Source organism: Prunus avium, chromosome 1 (assembly GCF_965620075.1).
Source record: "Prunus avium chromosome 1, drPruAviu1.hap1.1, whole genome shotgun sequence".
Classification (NCBI taxonomy): Eukaryota; Viridiplantae; Streptophyta; class Magnoliopsida; order Rosales; family Rosaceae; genus Prunus; species Prunus avium.
Genome location: NC_142284.1, coordinates 58,712,906 through 58,731,891, shown reverse-complemented (window position 1 = coordinate 58,731,891; position 18,986 = coordinate 58,712,906). Strand labels below are relative to the sequence as shown.

General features: G+C 37.0%; 2 protein-coding genes and 1 pseudogene across 2 annotated transcripts; 1 reads left to right on the top strand and 2 right to left on the bottom strand.

Moving 5' to 3' along the window:
• Nucleotides 1-3,659: 3,659 nt before the first annotated feature.
• LOC148298087 (putative disease resistance protein RGA4) lies at nt 3,660-4,978 on the bottom strand (annotated as a pseudogene).
• Nucleotides 4,979-11,254: 6,276 nt separating this feature from the next.
• Nucleotides 11,255-13,126, top strand: LOC148298086 (protein FAR1-RELATED SEQUENCE 5-like). Its single transcript, XM_088249724.1, has one exon. It carries the CDS (start codon nt 11,255-11,257, stop codon nt 13,124-13,126), a length of 1,872 nt encoding a protein of 623 aa, XP_088105850.1.
• Nucleotides 13,127-13,594: 468 nt separating this feature from the next.
• LOC110756014 (disease resistance protein RGA2-like) lies at nt 13,595-16,931 on the bottom strand. Its single transcript, XM_021957385.2, has 2 exons — nt 14,330-16,931; nt 13,595-13,830 (listed from the first exon to the last, which is right to left on the bottom strand). Exons 1-2 carry the CDS (start codon nt 16,929-16,931, stop codon nt 13,595-13,597), a joined length of 2,838 nt encoding a protein of 945 aa, XP_021813077.2.
• Between the last annotated feature and the right edge of the window lie 2,055 nt (nt 16,932-18,986).

Sequence of the window (18,986 nt, the reverse complement as noted above, 5' to 3'; positions counted from 1 at the left end):
GTCTTCAGTTGGCGGTCCTCTTCTCTTCTTTTGACGACCAATTTATAGAGCTTCCTTCAGCTCATGGGTTTGGCCATTAAATGGCCTCAACTAACTTTCATTGAAAATCCTCCCGATGTTAATGCCTTCCGGAGCTCTACGCACGAACCACCCGATGTCTTGGAAGTCTTCCCAACATTAATGCCTTCCGGAGCTCTAGGCGTGAACATCCTGACAATTTGTTTCTCTCACACCCTTGCTCAAACACCTTGGAGAACTCAATCTACCCTTGGTTTTTCATGAACTCACTAGCTTCCAGCTACTTCACCTCTCTCTCACAGCTGCACTTTTGCCTCTATCTTAGCTTAGCTATATCTTCGACCGAAGATGAGAACATCTTGAAACAAGTCCTCAAATTAGGCTTCCATGTTTCCTGCAGGTTGTTCTCTCCTTGGCCAATCAAAGGAAACTTAAAACAAAAGCCCTGTATGGAAAAACACCCAAGGAACCCAAAACATGTAGACAAAATAGCACAGCGGAAACTAGACGGCCGGTTGCTTTTCTTCAATTCCTTGTATCTTTTAGTTGAGCCAACTTCCTCCAACAGATCTTTCCATCCAACCAAGGATTTTTCCACTCAACCAAGAATCCTTAAATTCGACCGAGGATTTTTAGTTCGACCGAGGATTTTTTAGTTCGACAGAGGATTTTTCCAAATAATTGGTGGGTGGGTCTAATAATACCAATCATGACATATATATATATATATATATATATATATATATATATATGATAGTTTTTGTTGGCCAACTAATTCAAACCGTGGGGCCTATTCATTATATATAAATATAAATATATATATATATATATATATATATATAATGAATCGCAAACACTAAAGCTTCCTTCCATCTTCCCGACACTTTCTCCCCACACTTTCTCCCCACATATAGTTTTATATTACAAAAGTTGCACTCCTCCACCTTGTTGAGCATCTTTCCTCATCTTTTTGTAGAGAAATCCCACGCCCCATTCATCAATTGCATCTGCTCAACTCCAACTCCAACTTCTCCATAACTGTGTGAGCTCCTCCATAGCCAGTTAATCCATCAACAGGTAACTTGCTATAACACGCCAAATTCTTTATCATACTTAAATTTAAACTGATAACAACAGGCCAATTGATGGTCTTTGAATTATTTTCAGATTTTAATGCATTTTTTCCTCTCACAGCCATGGTCTGCATATATATATATATATAACTTAAACAAATGGCAATAGGCCAATTAGTGGCCTCTCAGTCATCTTCAGCAAATTCTCACGCCATTTTTGTTCTGCACATATATATATATATATATATATATAAATATAAAACTTAAACAAATGGCAATAGGCCAATTGATGGCCTTTGAGTCATCTTCAGCAAATTCTCACGCCATTTTTGTTCTGCACACACATATATATATATATATATATATATATATATATATATATATATATATATATACATATAAAACTTAAACAAATGGCAATAGGCCAATTGATGGCCTTTGAGTCATCTTCAGCAAATTCCCACGCCATTTATGGTCTACACATATATATATATATATATATATATATATATATATATATATATATAGATATGAATATATATATATATATAGATATGAATGAATTCTGCCATGCCATGCAAACATTGCCCCTTCCAGAAAGGTAAACTGAAAGTACTCATTCCATTCAGAGAGCAATTTTAATGAATTGGTCTGGGTGTTTCCCAATGTTGTGTAAAACCACAGTGGTCAGAGCCCACTAACTTTGCCTTTTGCATATTGCTGAGTGCCGCATGGACCAAATGTTTGAATATGCTGTGGCTCAAAACCAATGACAATATTATATTGTTTGAGTGGTGCTGGGCGTGTGGATGCGGACCACACGATGGCTATACATCATTGATAAATATTGTTTGAGTGCCCCAACTGTAGCCATAATTGAAAAAGCCACGCCATCATGTACTGGGATATTTCTGGATATAAAGGCAACCCATTGAGTGCATTTATATAAATACATTAGTTGAGGCTAACAAACCATTCTATCAGATGCAACTTGATCTGATGTGCCTTCTGCATGAATAGATATGAATAAATATATATTGGTGCACCATATTGTTGAGGCTCAATTATGTATTGTTGAAAGGGGCACCAATATGTATTTATTCATAACCGATGTACAACAATTAAATAGATGCACTTATATTGTTGAAAGCATTCTTATGGGTTGTAATTAATTGCTGTGAATTTTCAACCACACTCAAACATGTTTGCATGGCATGGCAGAATTCATTCATATATATATATATATATATATATATATATATATATATATATATATATGTAGACCATAAATGGCGTGGGAATTTGCTGAAGATGACTCAAAGGCCATCAATTGGCCTATTGCCATTTGTTTAAGTTATATATATATATATATGTGTGTGTGTGTGTGTGCAGAACAAAAATGGCGTGAGAATTTGCTGAAGATGACTGAGAGGCCACTAATTGGCCTATTGCCATTTGTTTAATTTATATATATATATATATATATATATGTGCAGACCATGGCTGTGAGAGGAAAAAATGCATTAAAATCTGAAAATAATTCAAAGGCCATCAATTGGCATGTTGTTATCAGTTTAAATTTAAGTATGATAAAGAATTTGGCGTGTTATAGCAAGTTACCTGTTGATGGATTAACTGGCTATGGAGGAGCTCACACAGCTATGGAGAAGTTGGAGTTGGAGTTGAGCAGATGCAATTGATGAATGGGGCGTGGGATTTCTTTACAAAAAGATGAGGAAAGATGCTCAACAAGGTGGAGGAGTGCAACTTTTGTAATATAAAACTATATGTGGGGAGAAAGTGTGGGGAGAAAGTGTCGGGAAGATGGAAGGAAGCTTTAGTGTTTGCGATTCATTATATATATATATATATATATATATTTATATTTATATATAATGAATAGGCCCCACGGTTTGAATTAGTTGGCCAACAAAAACTATCATATATATATATATATATATATATATATATATGTCATGATTGGTATTATTAGACCCACCCACCAATTATTTGGAAAAATCCTCTGTCGAACTAAAAAATCCTCGGTCGAACTAAAAATCCTCGGTCGAATTTAAGGATCCTTGGTTGAGTGGAAAAATCCTTGGTTGGATGGAAAGATCTGTTGGAAGAAGTTGGCTCAACTAAAAGATACAAGGAATTGAAGAAAAGCAACCGGCCGTCTAGTTTCCGCTGTGCTATTTTGTCTACATGTTTTGGGTTCCTTGGGTGTTTTTCCATACAGGGCTTTTGTTTTAAGTTGCCTTTGATTGGCCAAGGAGAGAACAACCTGCAGGAAACATGGAAGCCTAATTTGAGGACTTGTTTCAAGATGTTCTCATCTTCGGTCGAAGATATAGCTAAGCTAAGATAGAGGCAAAAGTGCAGCTGTGAGAGAGAGGTGAAGTAGCTGGAAGCTAGTGAGTTCATGAAAAACCAAGGGTAGATTGAGTTCTCCAAGGTGTTTGAGCAAGGGTGTGAGAGAAACAAATTGTCAGGATGTTCACGCCTAGAGCTCCGGAAGGCATTAATGTTGGGAAGACTTCCAAGACATCGGGTGGTTCGTGCGTAGAGCTCCGGAAGGCATTAACATCGGGAGGATTTTCAATGAAAGTTAGTTGAGGCCATTTAATGGCCAAACCCATGAGCTGAAGGAAGCTCTATAAATTGGTCGTCAAAAGAAGAGAAGAGGACCGCCAACTGAAGACACAAAATCTATCTCTTTATCCTGTACTTTTCAATTCATAGTCTAGGATTTTATCTTTCAAGCTATTCAGATTATCCGAGTTCTTCGTTTTTCTAGTGTAAGCTTACTTTCTTGCAATTTAATTCCAATTGTCTTTACATTCGAATTTAATTCAAGTCTTTATCGCTTTAATCTATTTAATCGCATTTAAATTTTTGTCATTTCATTTCCTGCATTTACATTCACTACACTTATCACAAAAATCCTAAAAATAGTCATACAAAGCTCAATCATCCTTGACCTCAAGGAAGAAAAAGAACCTAGACCAAGAGGAGGTTCCTTGCTTGGTCGATCAATTGTTTGATTAGAAGTCAGAAGCGCAAACACACTCACACAATCTTTCCATCCAAGTCATCAAGTGGTTTGGTGGTGGCACGCCTACGCATCTCAAGAGAAGAAGGACCAAAAACTCCTTCCATCGGCCTACCCGGCCGAAAAGAGGGAAACACGACCAAATATCTCAGACATATTGACATAAGATGCAGTTTGAGGTCGTTGAGGTCGTTGAGGTTGTTGAATGCCTAATTCTTTACGTAGAAACTGGTACTTTTTTCTTTCCTCATAAATCTAAGTTAACTTATCATTCAGATCTTTTATTTTCAGAGCAATGTCACGGCGAAGAATCACCCGACTGACTTTACCAAAACAAAGGCAACGGGAGAAACTAGAGAAACGTACCTTCTTCTTTGTAACAAGAGCATTTGGACCACCTTCTCTTTCTTGCTTGTCAACTTGTTGTTTGAGAATGTCTGTGTTCCACTCATCCAGCACATCCACCATCTGGTAGGATACATCTTTGAGCTCATCCAACCAGATTTTGACTGCTTGATCCGTCACTTGCCTTTGCTCTGCATCCTCAAGCACAGCTTGAATAACTCGGAGAGTCCGAGTGAATTTCTCAACATCTTCCTTAACGTTCAAAACATGTTTCACCCCTCCTCCTATGTATTCATAGGTTGTCGAGGCCAACCGTTCTAGCAGCACGGAAATGAGCGCATCAGCCATTATTTTGAGCTTTAGAAAATGGTTGACAGCATTGTTTATGAACAAGAACTGATTGCAGGATGATTGTTTGTGTTGTAGTGTTCCCTTTCTGCTGCCCAGTTTATATGCTGAGTAAGTCTTCAAGGCAAACTCCAAGGCAAAAGAGTGGCTAGTATATTATACTTTTCTTGTTCTCGGAAAAAAAAATATATTATACTTTTCTTGTTTGGGTTATGCTAACTTTTAAATTAAGTTTCTGTTTATTGTAAAATCACCTTTCTTCAAAAAAAGAAAAAGAAAAAGGGTTTCTGTTTATTGTTGTCTAGAGTGGGTTATGCTAACATTCCCTTTCAAGTCTCTCAAAATTGTCATTTATTAGATTTGAACTCAAAACTTTCTTCAATAATATTGAAACTGAATGTCACTTTCTTCAATAATATTGAAACTGAATGTCACTTTCTTCAATATATATAAGGACAAGACTTATTTTTAAGGCTCAATTCCAAGTGGCACTTATAACTTATATGTATAGATATAGATAATGAATCACAAATTTCAAGTGGCATTTTCCAGTGGCGTCGGCGGTGGTGGTGGGGGTTGTTGGGGTTGATGTCTAAATTTTGAGAAAACAACTTAAAATCTCTAAGGTGTTTTGTGGCTCCCTCCAAAAAAGAGTTAGAATGAGAGAATGGAAGTCAGAATCACAATGAGAGATAATGGCAGAATCTGAAAAAGGCAACGAAGTAGTGCTGGTGCGCTGGAAAGTGCAGCCAACTTTGAGGAAAGTAATTGGAGTTGAACAACTTTGAAGAAGCTAGAACCACACAGACTTCTTAAAGGAACTGTTACACGAATCTTTATCCCAAAAGTTTAAGGAGGCTTATCTGTAATGGAGGGGCAGCTTCTGCCTTTCATGATTTCAATTCAAGAGCCATTATCTTTTGACTAATTTTCCACTTTTCCTCAACCTGTTTTTTCCTTTTTATTTATTACATTATCTTCTTATTTGCTTTTTTTACTACACCCCTTTGTCTATCAAATGAAATCATAGTTTTATTCTTTTTATCTGGGAAATTAAAATTTTATGCTTGCTGTTATTAAAGTTGGGAAATTATATATATGTTTTTTCTTTTTGGGTTAAGAACACACATCAAATCAAAGTGTTTTTTTACCTAAGGCAAAACACACACCTTCGATAGATCAGAAATAACTTGGAACAGCAAATACAACATTCATCACCTTCTTCAACAGCAAATACAGAAACAGAATGAAGGCAATTCAACCTGTTTGTTATAGCCGCCAATACATTTTGGGTTTTTGTGAATAGCATTCGTCTTCATTGTCGTTTAGAGAGAGGGCGGTTTTTTTTTGTTTTTTTTTGGGTCGAAGAGAGGGTGGTTCAATCACTGTCAATGTAACAAAAAAGAAAAACAATTGTTATTTATTAGATTTGAAGTCAGACAGAACTATCTCTTCTGCTATTATTTTTTAAGTTAATTTCAATTTAGTACCTTAAACTATTTTAAAGCATATTAGCGTACCCGTGTTTTCAATTTTACTAAACACTAATTCGGTAAAACATAAATAATTAAATATGAAATGAGTGTCCGTGTGAGATAGCTTCAGGATGTTTTCGTGTCGTATCTCAAGTGATTACCTAATAAAGACGTAAATAGGAGGAGGCGCCACATCAATCAAATATATGCAGACACAAGGCTCTTGTTGAGGATGTGTCCGTGTGAGATAGCTTCAGGATGTGTCCGTGTGAGATAGCTTCAGGATCTTTTTTGTTCCGTGCGTACTATCTGTTGAAGAAGTCACAAGGCTCTGATTGAGTTCCGCAGAAAGTATCGTCATTCTGTTATATGTAGCTCCATTAATTTACATTCAGTTGTTCTCCGAAAGCTTAAGGTATACGTGCAGTTACTTTTCTCAAAAGTATACATATTCTTGCTCCAAATCTAAAATAAACTTTCTAAACTTCAGCGCCGCATCTGATGACAGCCTTCGAAATGAAAACAAAACATGAATTTCTTATCCAGTAACTCTTTCAGTTGCATACTATGAGGCTAATGTATCTGACATTCCAGTGGGGCTTTCCATTTACCTCTCCAGGTGAACATTCCAATCTATTGCACTGGTTCTCGCCTGTTTTTGCAAACTTTGCCGCATTATAAATGCGACGGCACATTCTTCCTGTTGCACAGGCCTCATTGATTTCACAGGGGATGAGGACCAAGCTTGGCATTTTGAGTCTGCACAATAACCACATCCTATAAAAATGAGGACACACTTACAAAGTTACATATAAGAGGTGATCTTTATACAAAAGATAGAATGATATTTCATCAAAACAATCAGGCCAGGCAAAAAAGAAAGTTTTCTAATTAATTATTTAGTGATTTGGAGGGGGAGAAAAAAGGAGACCTCAGTTCCCTTCAAGCACGTGGGAGGATTCCAGACTTCAATTCTGCAATCTGAAATCGATAACAAGGTTTTCAAATTGCTTAATTTGCTGATGAAAATTATGTGTGCGCGCACGCTAATCTAGTTGGATAGGAGAAACATAAAAATTGAACAACTTCAATTTTATGGGAGGAAAAACATATCCAAGTATTATCAATCCTGAAAGACATACAAGCTAGCTAATAGAACTAAGATTGTGATGAGAAACAACCTTATGCACCACTTTTACATTCTTTAACAAAAGGGCATTCATTAACAATTATCAACCTTCAAACCCAAATATAATAAGATCTTGGCATGGTTCCGTTATATTAAAAAAATCTTAAAACCTTACTCAACCACACATTGGCCAAAAAAGTCCACAATAATGGATCATCATTACCATTAGCATAAAAGAAAAAGATCAGAAGATTCAGAACTCAATTCTTCAATATTATGTGGTGCCTAGCTATTCTACTTCTAAGATCTATCTTGGCAACAATTAAGCATGCTAAGAAGAAATATATATATCAATCTTTTGTTAAATTTCATGCAACATTATCATGAATTTACCAAAAAGTCAGAGACACTATCCAATCTTCCAGATTTGGGAAAATTCATTATGGATAACATTTAACCATGACTATATGCCAAGTTCCAATATCCTAATAGCCAGTAAGTGCACCATAGGTTAACCATACAATGAAAGAACCATTTCATCATTCACAGTATTGGAAGACAGGGCTACAGTCAATTGGCGTTTAGCCTCTTAGGGTAACAAAGTTATATGAATGTTTATATAGCACAAAAGGCAAAGGGGAAGGTAAACATAATTCATCTTTTTCCCTTATAAATGACAAAAGAAATATTCACAGGAAAAAACCAGAACAAAATATTCAATAAAAGTTATAAAAGAAAACTTCAAGTGACCTCAGGGCCTTCTCGAGTTACCAATCTCTTATAATCCCAATGGCACGTACAACTTTCAAGAGCACCAGAGACTGAGGATATACATTCAAGCATAAACTAACCATATCGAATTTTATAATTACCTCTTTCTCTTTTCTTTCCTTTCCATAATTCTTGCGCTCAGAGTCAACGCGAGCGGGATTATTCGTAAACCTGTAATTATTAACAGCTCTTCTGGCGTGGGTTCGAGGCCCTGCGGCATTGGTTTTCTGCACTTTAACTTCTACTCTTCTGGCGTGGGTTCGAGGCCCGCTTGTGTACATCAATGATTACAGTTTTACCTTGGTTTTTTTTTTTTTTTTTTCTATTGTAACAGCAACAATAAAAGAAATAATTCATGTCTCCTCCTTCTTAAACTCTTATTTTCTACTAAGTAATAATCATTACCAATCTATGGCTTTGGCTCTTATTTTTTCAATCCTTTAATTTTATTTTTTCCAATATCAAAAATTGAAAACACTAACACCTAAATTCATAAAGGACTAAGGAAAAAAAAAAATATCATAAAGAGCACTCAAAATCAAATAGTCAAATTGAAATCTCAATTTAAATTCAGGTATATATCTAAATTTCAGTCTACATGACTTGTCTCATTATGCTGATTGTTACAAGTCTTTATATATCTAAATTATACTCTATACAAGTCTTTATATAGTTAATGAGCACTGAAAGGAAAACCTAGTCTTTATACTGAACAAACTGGTATTTAAGTTTCTCAAATTGAAATGTCAAAAAATTTATAAATTTGATTTGTGATTTGCATGCTAATTGATGATTATTTTTTATTTAAAAAATAAAATTGTTGCATGCCACGATATAAGTTTGTGTTAGATAATGTGATTTTTTACCCATATGAAATAAAATGAAAAAGAATGCATTTAATGCTATATTGTAATTCTAAATTGTTAATGGGGATAATATGGTCATGAAAAATGCATATTTAATGTTGGCTCATTTTCCTAAACTTTCCCATAAGGAGGAAAACAAAACCCAAGGGGGAAAGATGACTTCACTTTCCCCTTACTTTCCCATGTGCAAGGCATCGATTTCCCATGTCTAGACTTACCAAACATGGGAAAGCAATTGATTTCTCATCCATAAGTCTCTTTTCCCATGAATCAAACGGGGCCTTACATCTCCAGAAGTTATAAACTTGAGTTTTTCTCCTATAGTGAGGAGATGTAAAAAGGACATGAAAGGAAATGATTTTATATTAAGTTGCAGCAAAATGATATTTTTGGTGTTTTGATAGCTATCTCACCTTTTATATATTTGGTGCCCATCACTTTTACATTATTTCTCCTCCTTTTCAGCATATGAAGCTCAACAAATGGAGATGTAAAATTAAATATGAATGTTGGAGCAACTTCCGATAACTCTCGGTACATCTCCCTTTACACTTTTACAATAGAGATGCTCTTAGAGCACTTCCACTCATTTGCTATGGCAAAGGGCAAGAGCAAGGCAAGGGCTGTTACTATTCACATGAATAGTGGCAGCCATTGCAAAAGGTTGTGGTGTTTCCACTCATTGCCATGACAACCACTATTCACATGAGATATGAGGAGAGGAATTTGTATAGAGTTTTGGTGTGGGAAGTGAAGAATATGACTTAGTATTTATTTATAAAAAAATTTCTGAAATTTTTAGTATTTTTTAAATTTTTTTTGGTGTGGTCAGGCTGGTTTCGCCTATGGGCTGGCCCTGTCTCGTGGGGCCCATAGCTTGCCAGGGCAAGCTTGGCCCGCTGCAAACTGTTACCTGGGCTAAGGCCATCTCCAGTCATAGGGCTAAATGTAGTCCAGGGCTAAAAATTTAGCCCTAAAAAATATTAATTTTTTAAAGAATAGTGCAGGGCTAAATTTTTCTATCTCCAGCCATGCAGGGCTATATTTTAGGATTCTTCATATTTTATTATATATATACACCTATGACATCAACTTACTTTATTATTGGCTTTTAAAAAGCAAATGCATGGGCCCACAAAAAATTGGCATAGACTAAAGGTGGGCTATATGTGGCCTAGTTGGAGGGCTAAAGGGCCAAATGTGGCCCTCCAAATTTGGCCAAAATTTTATTTAGCCCATGGTTGGAGATGGATTTTGCATTATTTTAGGGCTATATTTGGGATTTAGCTCATAACTGGAGATGGCCTCAGACCTGTCCTGCCAGGGCTGGGGGCTATGGCTGGACTTGCTCTCATCTCATACATTAATAATCGGGTAGATGGAAGTCAGTCCTCATCTTTATGGCTTCTAAACATTTCTCATTTACGTTGCCATGTAATGCTGGGGCAGGTGGATACAACTCCTCGCTTTTTATGCCTTTCATTTATATTTGATATACTTTTCAGATAATAATGAAATAAGAATCTCCAAGCAGACAACCACCAAGGGCTTTCACACTTTGGAGAAATTATACAATAGTACAGTACTACCACGTGTCAGTTACAGGTGGTAGTACGCACCAATTGTATAATGACATGTGGCATGGCTGCTTTTTAAGAGAGAGAATGTTAACATCCAAATTTAATTATAACACCGTTAGTAACCAACTCTCTTTTTTGTTTTTGTTTTAAAATATAAAAAAGGAACCCTAAAACATAATTACTTTTATCGAAATTTGTACCACTGTTATGAAAAGAAGACTTTTGCAGCCATTTATTTTTTCGGTCAAGCTTACAGCTATAAAACTATGGATAGTGACAGAGGTAAACAAATATCCTTGATTTGTGTTTGCAATCGTACTTTTTTATTTTATTACTGTAGCTTTTATTTGTCGATTGCTGCAGCTGCAGTTTTTTTTTCTTCAGTCTATTGCTGCCTTTTTTTTTTCTGTCGATTGCTGCAGTTTTTTTTTTTCAGTCTATTGCTGCTTTTTTTTTTTTCTGTCGATTGCTGCAGTTTGTTTTTTCAGTCTATTGCTGCTTCTTCTTTTTTTGTCGATTGTAGGAGGTTATACAGGTTGTTTCTCTTATATATATATAATTATTATTATTATCATTATTTCTATGTTATATAAGATGATGTTGTGGGTTGTGTCAGTATTCATTGATGTTGAAAGTGATGAAGAAAACGTAAGAGAAAAAGATCCAATGATCGTTAACCGTGTAGAAAATATTGATGAAGATTTGCTTGGAAGGGTTGTGTCCACTGAAGAGGAAGCTTATAATCTCTACAACAATTATGCTACGAGAGTTGGATTTAGTGTTCGGAAGGGACAAAAGAGATACAATACCAAAAAAGTTCTACGGCAATTTAGTTATCTTTGTTCAAAAGAAGGTTTTCGACTAGATAGTGACCCTTCGGAATTGAGCAAGGTTAGCAAATTAGAGACAAGAACAGGTTGCGAAGCTAGCATTCGATTTGCATTTCAGGATGAAGATGATACGTGGAAAGTTTCTCATTTTGTTCCTGAGCATAACCATGAACTTGCTAAGCCAGAAGAGAGGCAATTTTTGAGATCAAATAGAAAAGTTTCAGATTCAAATTTGGGTGTCATTAAAACAATGGTGGGTGCAGGAATAAGGACCACAAATACATATTCTTATTTAGCAGAAGAAGTTGGCGGGTCTCAAAATGTTGGTTTTACAAAAAGAGATTGCTACAATGTTGTGAACAAGGAGAAAATGGCCATGATTGAAGCAGGGGATGCTCAAAGCTTGATGAACCTTTTCAAGCGCAAACAAGCTGAAGATCCTATGTTCTTTTACACAGTTCAAGTTGATCAAGAAAATCGAATGACAAACTTTTTTTGGAGAGATGGAAGGTCACGAATTGACTATGACTGTTTTGGAGATGTGGTAGTATTTGATACTACTTATCGAACTAATAGGTATAACATGATATGTGCTCCTTTTGTCGGCGTCAACCACCATTGGAAAAATGTACTATTCGGTTGTGCTTTCTTATTGGATGAGAAAACTGATTCATTTATTTGGTTATTTGAGACATTTTTAGAATCAATGGGAGGTCGAAAACCAAAGACTATTTTTACTGATCAATGTCAGGCAATGGCAAATGGCATTCAAAATGTTTTTCCTGGGGTATGTCATCGTTTATGCTCGTGGCACATATCTCAGAATGCTGCAAGAAATTTGGGAAGTTATTATGGTAATCAAGAGTTTAACCATATGTTCAATAAGTGTCTTCAAGGATATTGTGAGACAGAATTGGAATTTCAATCTATTTGGGATGACTTATTGGCAAAATTCAACCTTACAGGCAACCCATGGTTGATGACACTATATAATCTTCGTGCAAAATGGTGTCCAGTATTTAGCCGGCATATTTTTACTGCTAGGATAAAATCTTCACAAAGAAGTGAGAGCACAAACAATGTTTTTCATCAAATGTCTACTAAGACAATGAGTCTTACTCAATTTGTGCATCACTATGATAAACAAGCGGAAAAAATGCGTTCAAGTGAATTAGAAGAGTCTTTTCGTTGCAATCAAGGACTCCCTTCTAGAATTGCCAAAAGCAGTGGAATTTTGAATCATGCTGCTACTGTCTACACAAGGAAAATATTTAAATTATTTGAAAAGGAGTTTGTAGATAGTTTGGCAGTGATGATGCATGAGGTTGGAAGTGATAGCACAATTCACTCATTTCAACTTAATGAAGAGGGTCACAACAGAGTTTACCTTGTCGAACTAAATTCATTCAATTGCACTATTTCATGTAGTTGCAAAATGTTTGAATCTATGGGTTTATTGTGTCGTCATGCTCTAAGGGTACTAAATGTCAAATGTTGGAGTCAAATACCAGAACAATATATATTGAAGCGATGGACAAAAGATGCCAAAAAGGAATTGGAGGCAAATGGGCATGGTGAATTATTACAGGTAAATGGTAAATCATCGATCACATTGCGACGAAATGCTTTGATGTGAACAACTTATGATGTATTGAGTAAGGCAGCAGAGACAGAAGCTACTACTAGAATTGCTATGAAAAAATTGAGAGAGATGGAAGAATTGATTGAAAAAGAAATGATAAAGTCAAAGGAAGAAGTTAATCAAAAAACTTCTGATAACGTTTTTGATTGTAATGCAAGTGGTTGCATATTTGATGAGACACCAGTACTGAATCCCCCGAGACACAAGTGGTTTCATACTCATTTGAAAAATCCTCTTCATAGAAAAATTATGATATCATATATGCGAACAATTACTTATAGTTTTAGTAGGAAGAAAATTACCTAGCGAGTCACCATCTCAAGATTATATATGCCGCCGAGACAGATGTTTTCATAAATGTGCCTAGCGAGTCAATATTCTCTGAAGATTTTGAAGGAAACAAATATGATGATAGTTGGAATTGATACATAAGTATGTAAATAAGAGATTGCTAGAGCTCAATTACCTTCTTTGTATGCGGATGTTTGGGTTCGTAGCAGAAATCTTGGCCCACTCTCCATTGCCTTCTTCGTAATGCTCTGCAAGTCTCCGACATCTGCCAATCTCAAGAGTCTGCAGTGGTGTTTTGAAGAGGAAGTATGGCAGTGCTTTTAGCATTCCGCACCTCTCAATTCTTAACTCAGAAAGGCATGGCATGATTGTAATTTCAGAATCCTCTTTCGTCCACTCTTCCACGCCTTCCCACTCTTCCCAATTCGGGAGGTCGTAAAATAATGCGAACAATTAGTTTTACTTTTAGTACAAAATTAAAAAGGAAAGTACCTTTTAAAGAAGATGATCAAAGTACCTTTCATACTCATCTCAAGATTATATATGCCGCAGACAGATGTTTTCATAAATGTGCTTTGCGAGTCACCATCCTCTGAAGATTTTGAAGGAAACAAATAAGATCATAGTTGGAATTGATACATAAGTATGTAAATAAGAGATTGCTAGAGCTCCATTACCTTCTTTGTATGCGGATGTTTGGGATGTGAGAAATCTTGGCCCACTCTCCATTGCCTTTTTGGTAACGCTCTGAAAGTCTCCGAGAGTATAAGATCTCAAGAGTCTGCAGTGGTGTTTTGAAGAGGAAGTCTGGCAGTGCTTTTAGTAAAGGGCAATGTCGAATTGTCAACTCAGAAAGGCATGGCATGATTGTAATTTCAGAATCCTCTTTCGTCCACTCTTCCACGCCTTCCCACTCTTCCCAATTCGGGAGGTCGTAAAAGTGGAGTTGTTTCAATTTTGGGAATAATATCAGGGGTGGTGATCTGATTCTAAATGAGGTTTGATCTTCTAATCCCAAAAATTCAACACCGACCTTTCTCACTCCATCCATCCCGGATAGGTTCAGTGTTTCAAGGCACTCCAATTTCCCAAGAGGCCAAAGTTCACACTCTGTCCCCCAACTAACACTAAGGAATCTCAAATGGTGTAAAGACTGAATCCAATTGGGCCCCGTGGTGCCATTATAATCCCAAATATTTAAAGATTCCAAATCTGGGTGCGGTCGCAAGGCATTCAGTATTTCTATACTACTACTATTGTTCGTCTGCCTTTGAAAATCAACGGTGAGATGAAATAGCTTTTTGTCCCACAATTGTGCTTTCTCAACCTCGCTCTTATCTGTCGCATCCCCCACAAGTTCTATTCTGAGACTTCCCTCAAGGTTCAACTTTCTCAGATCCCCAATTTGGAATGCTTTATCGTTGTCGCCACCACACCGACACACATCTAGTGTTTGCAAACTTGTTAATCTCCTTATCCCTTTGGGCAAGAATTCCAGAGCTACACACAACCAAACCTCAAGATGCTTTAAGCTAATCAAGTTTCCCATTTTTTCAGGCAAGTTTTTAAGTCCACCATAGAAACAACGAAGGCGCAAGGTAGACAAATTGTACAAACCACAAATACTGTCCGGTAATTTCTCCAAATCTTCATTGTAAGACAAATCAATATGCCTCAAATGTATCAATTCACCAATCTCCTCTGGGAGTTCTTTGATGGAATTACCACTCAAATTTAATGTCCTAAGACATTTCAATTGTAAAATTAAATTTGGGTCTATGGTAGTAATTCTTGAATCAAAAGTTGCGAGCGTGCGAAGATTTTTGCAATTGTAAGATGAGATAGAAAGTGGACCTTCAGGAACATATCTCAAGGTCAAATGACGAACCTTATCACCCAATACATTTGATTCGCTGATAGTTTCCTCGCCATGATAGATAATCAAACACTCATTCTTGGTGAGAAATTGCACAAAGTCATGCACAATATCATGCATTTTGCAACTTGTAATGGTACCAGTTTTAAGATCTTCATCAAAATCCTGGAAAAATGATCGGGCCACTAAGTTGTCAAAAACTGCATCACCCGTTGTTCCCTTACTTTTATTCCCTTTCGAAATAATATAATCTTGTGCCATCCAGAGATTAATCAAATGATCTCGTTGGAACTCGTAATCTTTAGGAAAAGTAGCACAATATAAAAGGCAGCATTTAATTGTTGGGGCCAAATCATTATAACTTAAGAATAGGTGTTGGAAAACTTCTTGCTCGACTTTCTCTAGATCCCATATCTTACTATTCAAAATACCCTTCCATTCTCTCATTGTTCTTTTATTCTGCATGAGACTACCTAAAGTCTTTGCAGCAAGAGGCAAACCCTTACACTTCCTTACAATTTTCTCACTTATATCTCCAAATGCCTCATCTACATTCCCATCAGAAAAGGCCATATGATTGAAGATTGCCAAACAATATTCATCACTCAACCCTTCCAGATTGATCATGTTTGGTGTTGCTCTCATCATATTAGCAACCTCTAGTTTTCTTGTGGTGACCAATATTCTGCTGCCTTTAGCACCACTTTGGATTAATGGTACCTTTAATTGTTCCCACTTTTTAGGATCATCGGTCCATACATCATCCAAGACAAGGAGAAACTTTTTGCCCCGGATGGATCTAGACATACATTGCAAGACCTCATCCAATTCATTTGAACTTGGGGCGTAATCGCCACTAATGGCTTTAGCGATCTTAATCTCATCAAAAGGGTCTGAAACACAAACCCATTTTCTGATCTCAAAATGGGCTTTAACATTGTCATCATTATAGGCTAGTTGGGTCAAAGTGGTCTTACCCATGCCTCCCATCCCTACAATAGGGATGATAAGGAGCCCCTTTTTTTCTTCACTACCATCACCCAACAACTTTGTTATCAAAATATCCTGTTCCTTTTCACGACCAAATGTCTCAGACATATTGACAAAAGATGCAGTTTGAGGTCGTTGAGGTTGTTGAGGTTGTTGAATGCCTAATTCTTTGTGTAGAAACTGATACTTTTTTCTTTCCTCATAAATCTCAGTTAACCTATCATTCAGACCTTGTATCTTCTGAGCAATTTTATGATGATGAATTACCCGACTCAGTTGGCCAAAACAAAAGCAACGGGAGAAACTAGAGAAACATACCTTCTTATTGGGGGGAACAGGAGCATTTTGTTCTCTTTCTTGCTTCTCAACTTGTTGTTTCAGAATGGCAGTGTTCCACTCATCCAGCGCATCCACCATCTGGTAGGATATATCTTTGAGCTCATCCAACCAGATTTTGACAGCTTGATCCGTCACTTGGCGTTGCTCTGCATCCTCAAGCACAGCTTGAATAACTCGGAGAGTCCGAGTGAATTTCTCAACATCTTCCTTCACGTTCAAAACAAGTTTCACCCCTCCTCCTATGTATTCATAGGTTGCAGAGGCCAAGCGATCTAGCAGCATGGAAATGAGCCCATCAGCCATTTTGAGCTTCAGAAAACGGAAAAAAAGGAGATAGGAAAGTGATATCAAGAAGAAAGAAATGCTGGATATGGTATAGTGCTATGATTGCATGTCTTCTGTATCCAGTTCACATAGAGAATAAGTGTTCAAAATCCGAGTCAAAACAAAAACCTCGAAGCCAATTATTTAATTTCAAATTCCACGCACCCTCTCTGGTTTGATGGATTTTTCTACTTGCGTTAAAGTTGGCTTTGTCTAAGCGTGGGGAGGAGGAACCGAGAAAAAATAGTTAAGTAATTCTGGTAGTGCTGGCACAATTAGTAATTTGCGCTGTTGGGTGACAAGAACAGGTGCTTACCCCATTACCCAAGGGATTAAAATAATTTCATGGACAAAAATAATGTCGAAATCTGTGTTTGCTTTTTCTTTTTTAATGCAAAGTAAAATATAAAAAAGCTCATTTAGTTGTATTTTCAATATAAATTGGTAAAGCCCACGTGACTCATGTGAGGCTAAAACCTAGGATGCTGCTGCCTTTCTTGACCTTCATTTACTTAAGGGAGTTTCTTTGAGCGAAAATTCTAGTATACATCAAAGGGGGCCTTCTCCAATGCGAACTCTAAGATGCGAACTCGTTGCGAACTTTTGTTTTTAACCGTTGGATGGCTTGTGTGGTTTTATTTTCTTTCTTTTCGCTCTTCTTCCAACGGTTAAAAACAAAAGTTCGCAACGAGTTCGCATCTTAGAGTTCGCATTGGAGAAGCCCCCTACATCAAAGTATCGATTCATCAACTTGTTGGACCGGTTAGATTTGAATTATTTGATCTAATGGTCCAGAATAAATTGTGGAAAAACAAAAACAAAAAAAAGCACCTAAAATGGGGAACCGATAGTTGAGGGTTGCTTTTCTCACACGTGACTACCTCAGTGATTTTCTAATTACTCCATCTCGATCCTCCATCTACCTCCCCATCGCCCAATGCCCCTCCCATGTCCGGCGAACGCGATCCTCCCCCTCCCTTCCTATCGGACATAGCCACAACAGCAACCCTTATCTCCTCTAGCCCCTGAAATCTCTCCGCCCCTCTATGTCTCTCTCTATTTCATCTGGGTTGGGTGTTCTCCCTGCCTTAAACCTCGCCCCTCGCGTACATCAAGTATGTTGCTCTTATTCCAACCAAGGTCTTAAATATCGATAGTTTCGGAAACATCGGTGGTTAAAAAATACGGAAATATTGATATCGATAAAAATTGAATGAAAACCATGGAAATTGTGATAAATACATGGAAATTTTTAATGAAACTTTAGAAGAAGTTTATTTAGTAAATCATCTATTATTTTGACACAAAAAATTGGAAAGAAATGCATTGCATAGTGGGTTTGAGTGATTTAAGTTGATTATATTGCTAGCTGACAAATTCTGTGACTTAGAAAATCTGGAGTAATTAATGAAAGAGAATTAAACACCCCATAGTAATTTATTTATCATTTTTTTAGTATAATATTTTACACTTTATAAATTGCATGGTAAGATACATGAGTAACCTTATTTCACATTATTCATTGGACATGGTACACGTTCTTATATTTATTATTGATCAAAAATTGAAAAATAATTAAAGATGTAAACCAACTTGATTTTTCATGAGATGAAGCAGATCTTCCTGAACCATTTCATGATTCAAACGGACAGACTGTACTCTGCCGACGACCTATATACCGTCCGGCAGAGAGATGATGAGCCGTTGCATGAGTACGCCGCGCGTTTCAGCAATGAATATTCGAGGTGTCCAGATACCGACGACAGGGCAGCCTGTGGCGCCTTCAAGAGTGGCCTATGGTCCTCACACTTTCGGTATCTGGTACACAGCAGCAACTGGCGTACGTACGACGAGCTCATGAAGCAAGCGGCAATCCATGCAAAAGCCGAATACTTCAATTCGAAGGCCGAGCCCACGGCTCGGCAGAACAAACCTCTACAGCATTCCGCAATGGCGCAGATATCGCCGTTCGCGCCAACGGTGCGACCTGCCGAATACACTGAGAGCCACAAGTGCAAAGACACCGGAAGATCT

Bases quoted from the DNA above. Each gene is read 5' to 3' on its own strand.
- LOC148298086 (XM_088249724.1), top strand. From the start codon at position 11,255: ATGATGTTGTGGGTTGTGTCAGTATTCATTGATGTTGAAAGTGATGAA.
- LOC110756014 (XM_021957385.2), bottom strand. From the start codon at position 16,931: ATGGCTGATGGGCTCATTTCCATGCTGCTAGATCGCTTGGCCTCTGCA. The intron at 13,831-14,329 runs GCGTGGAAGAGT...AAGAGTGGGAAG, and splicing joins GAATTGGGAAGAGTGGGAAG to GCGTGGAAGAGTGGACGAAA.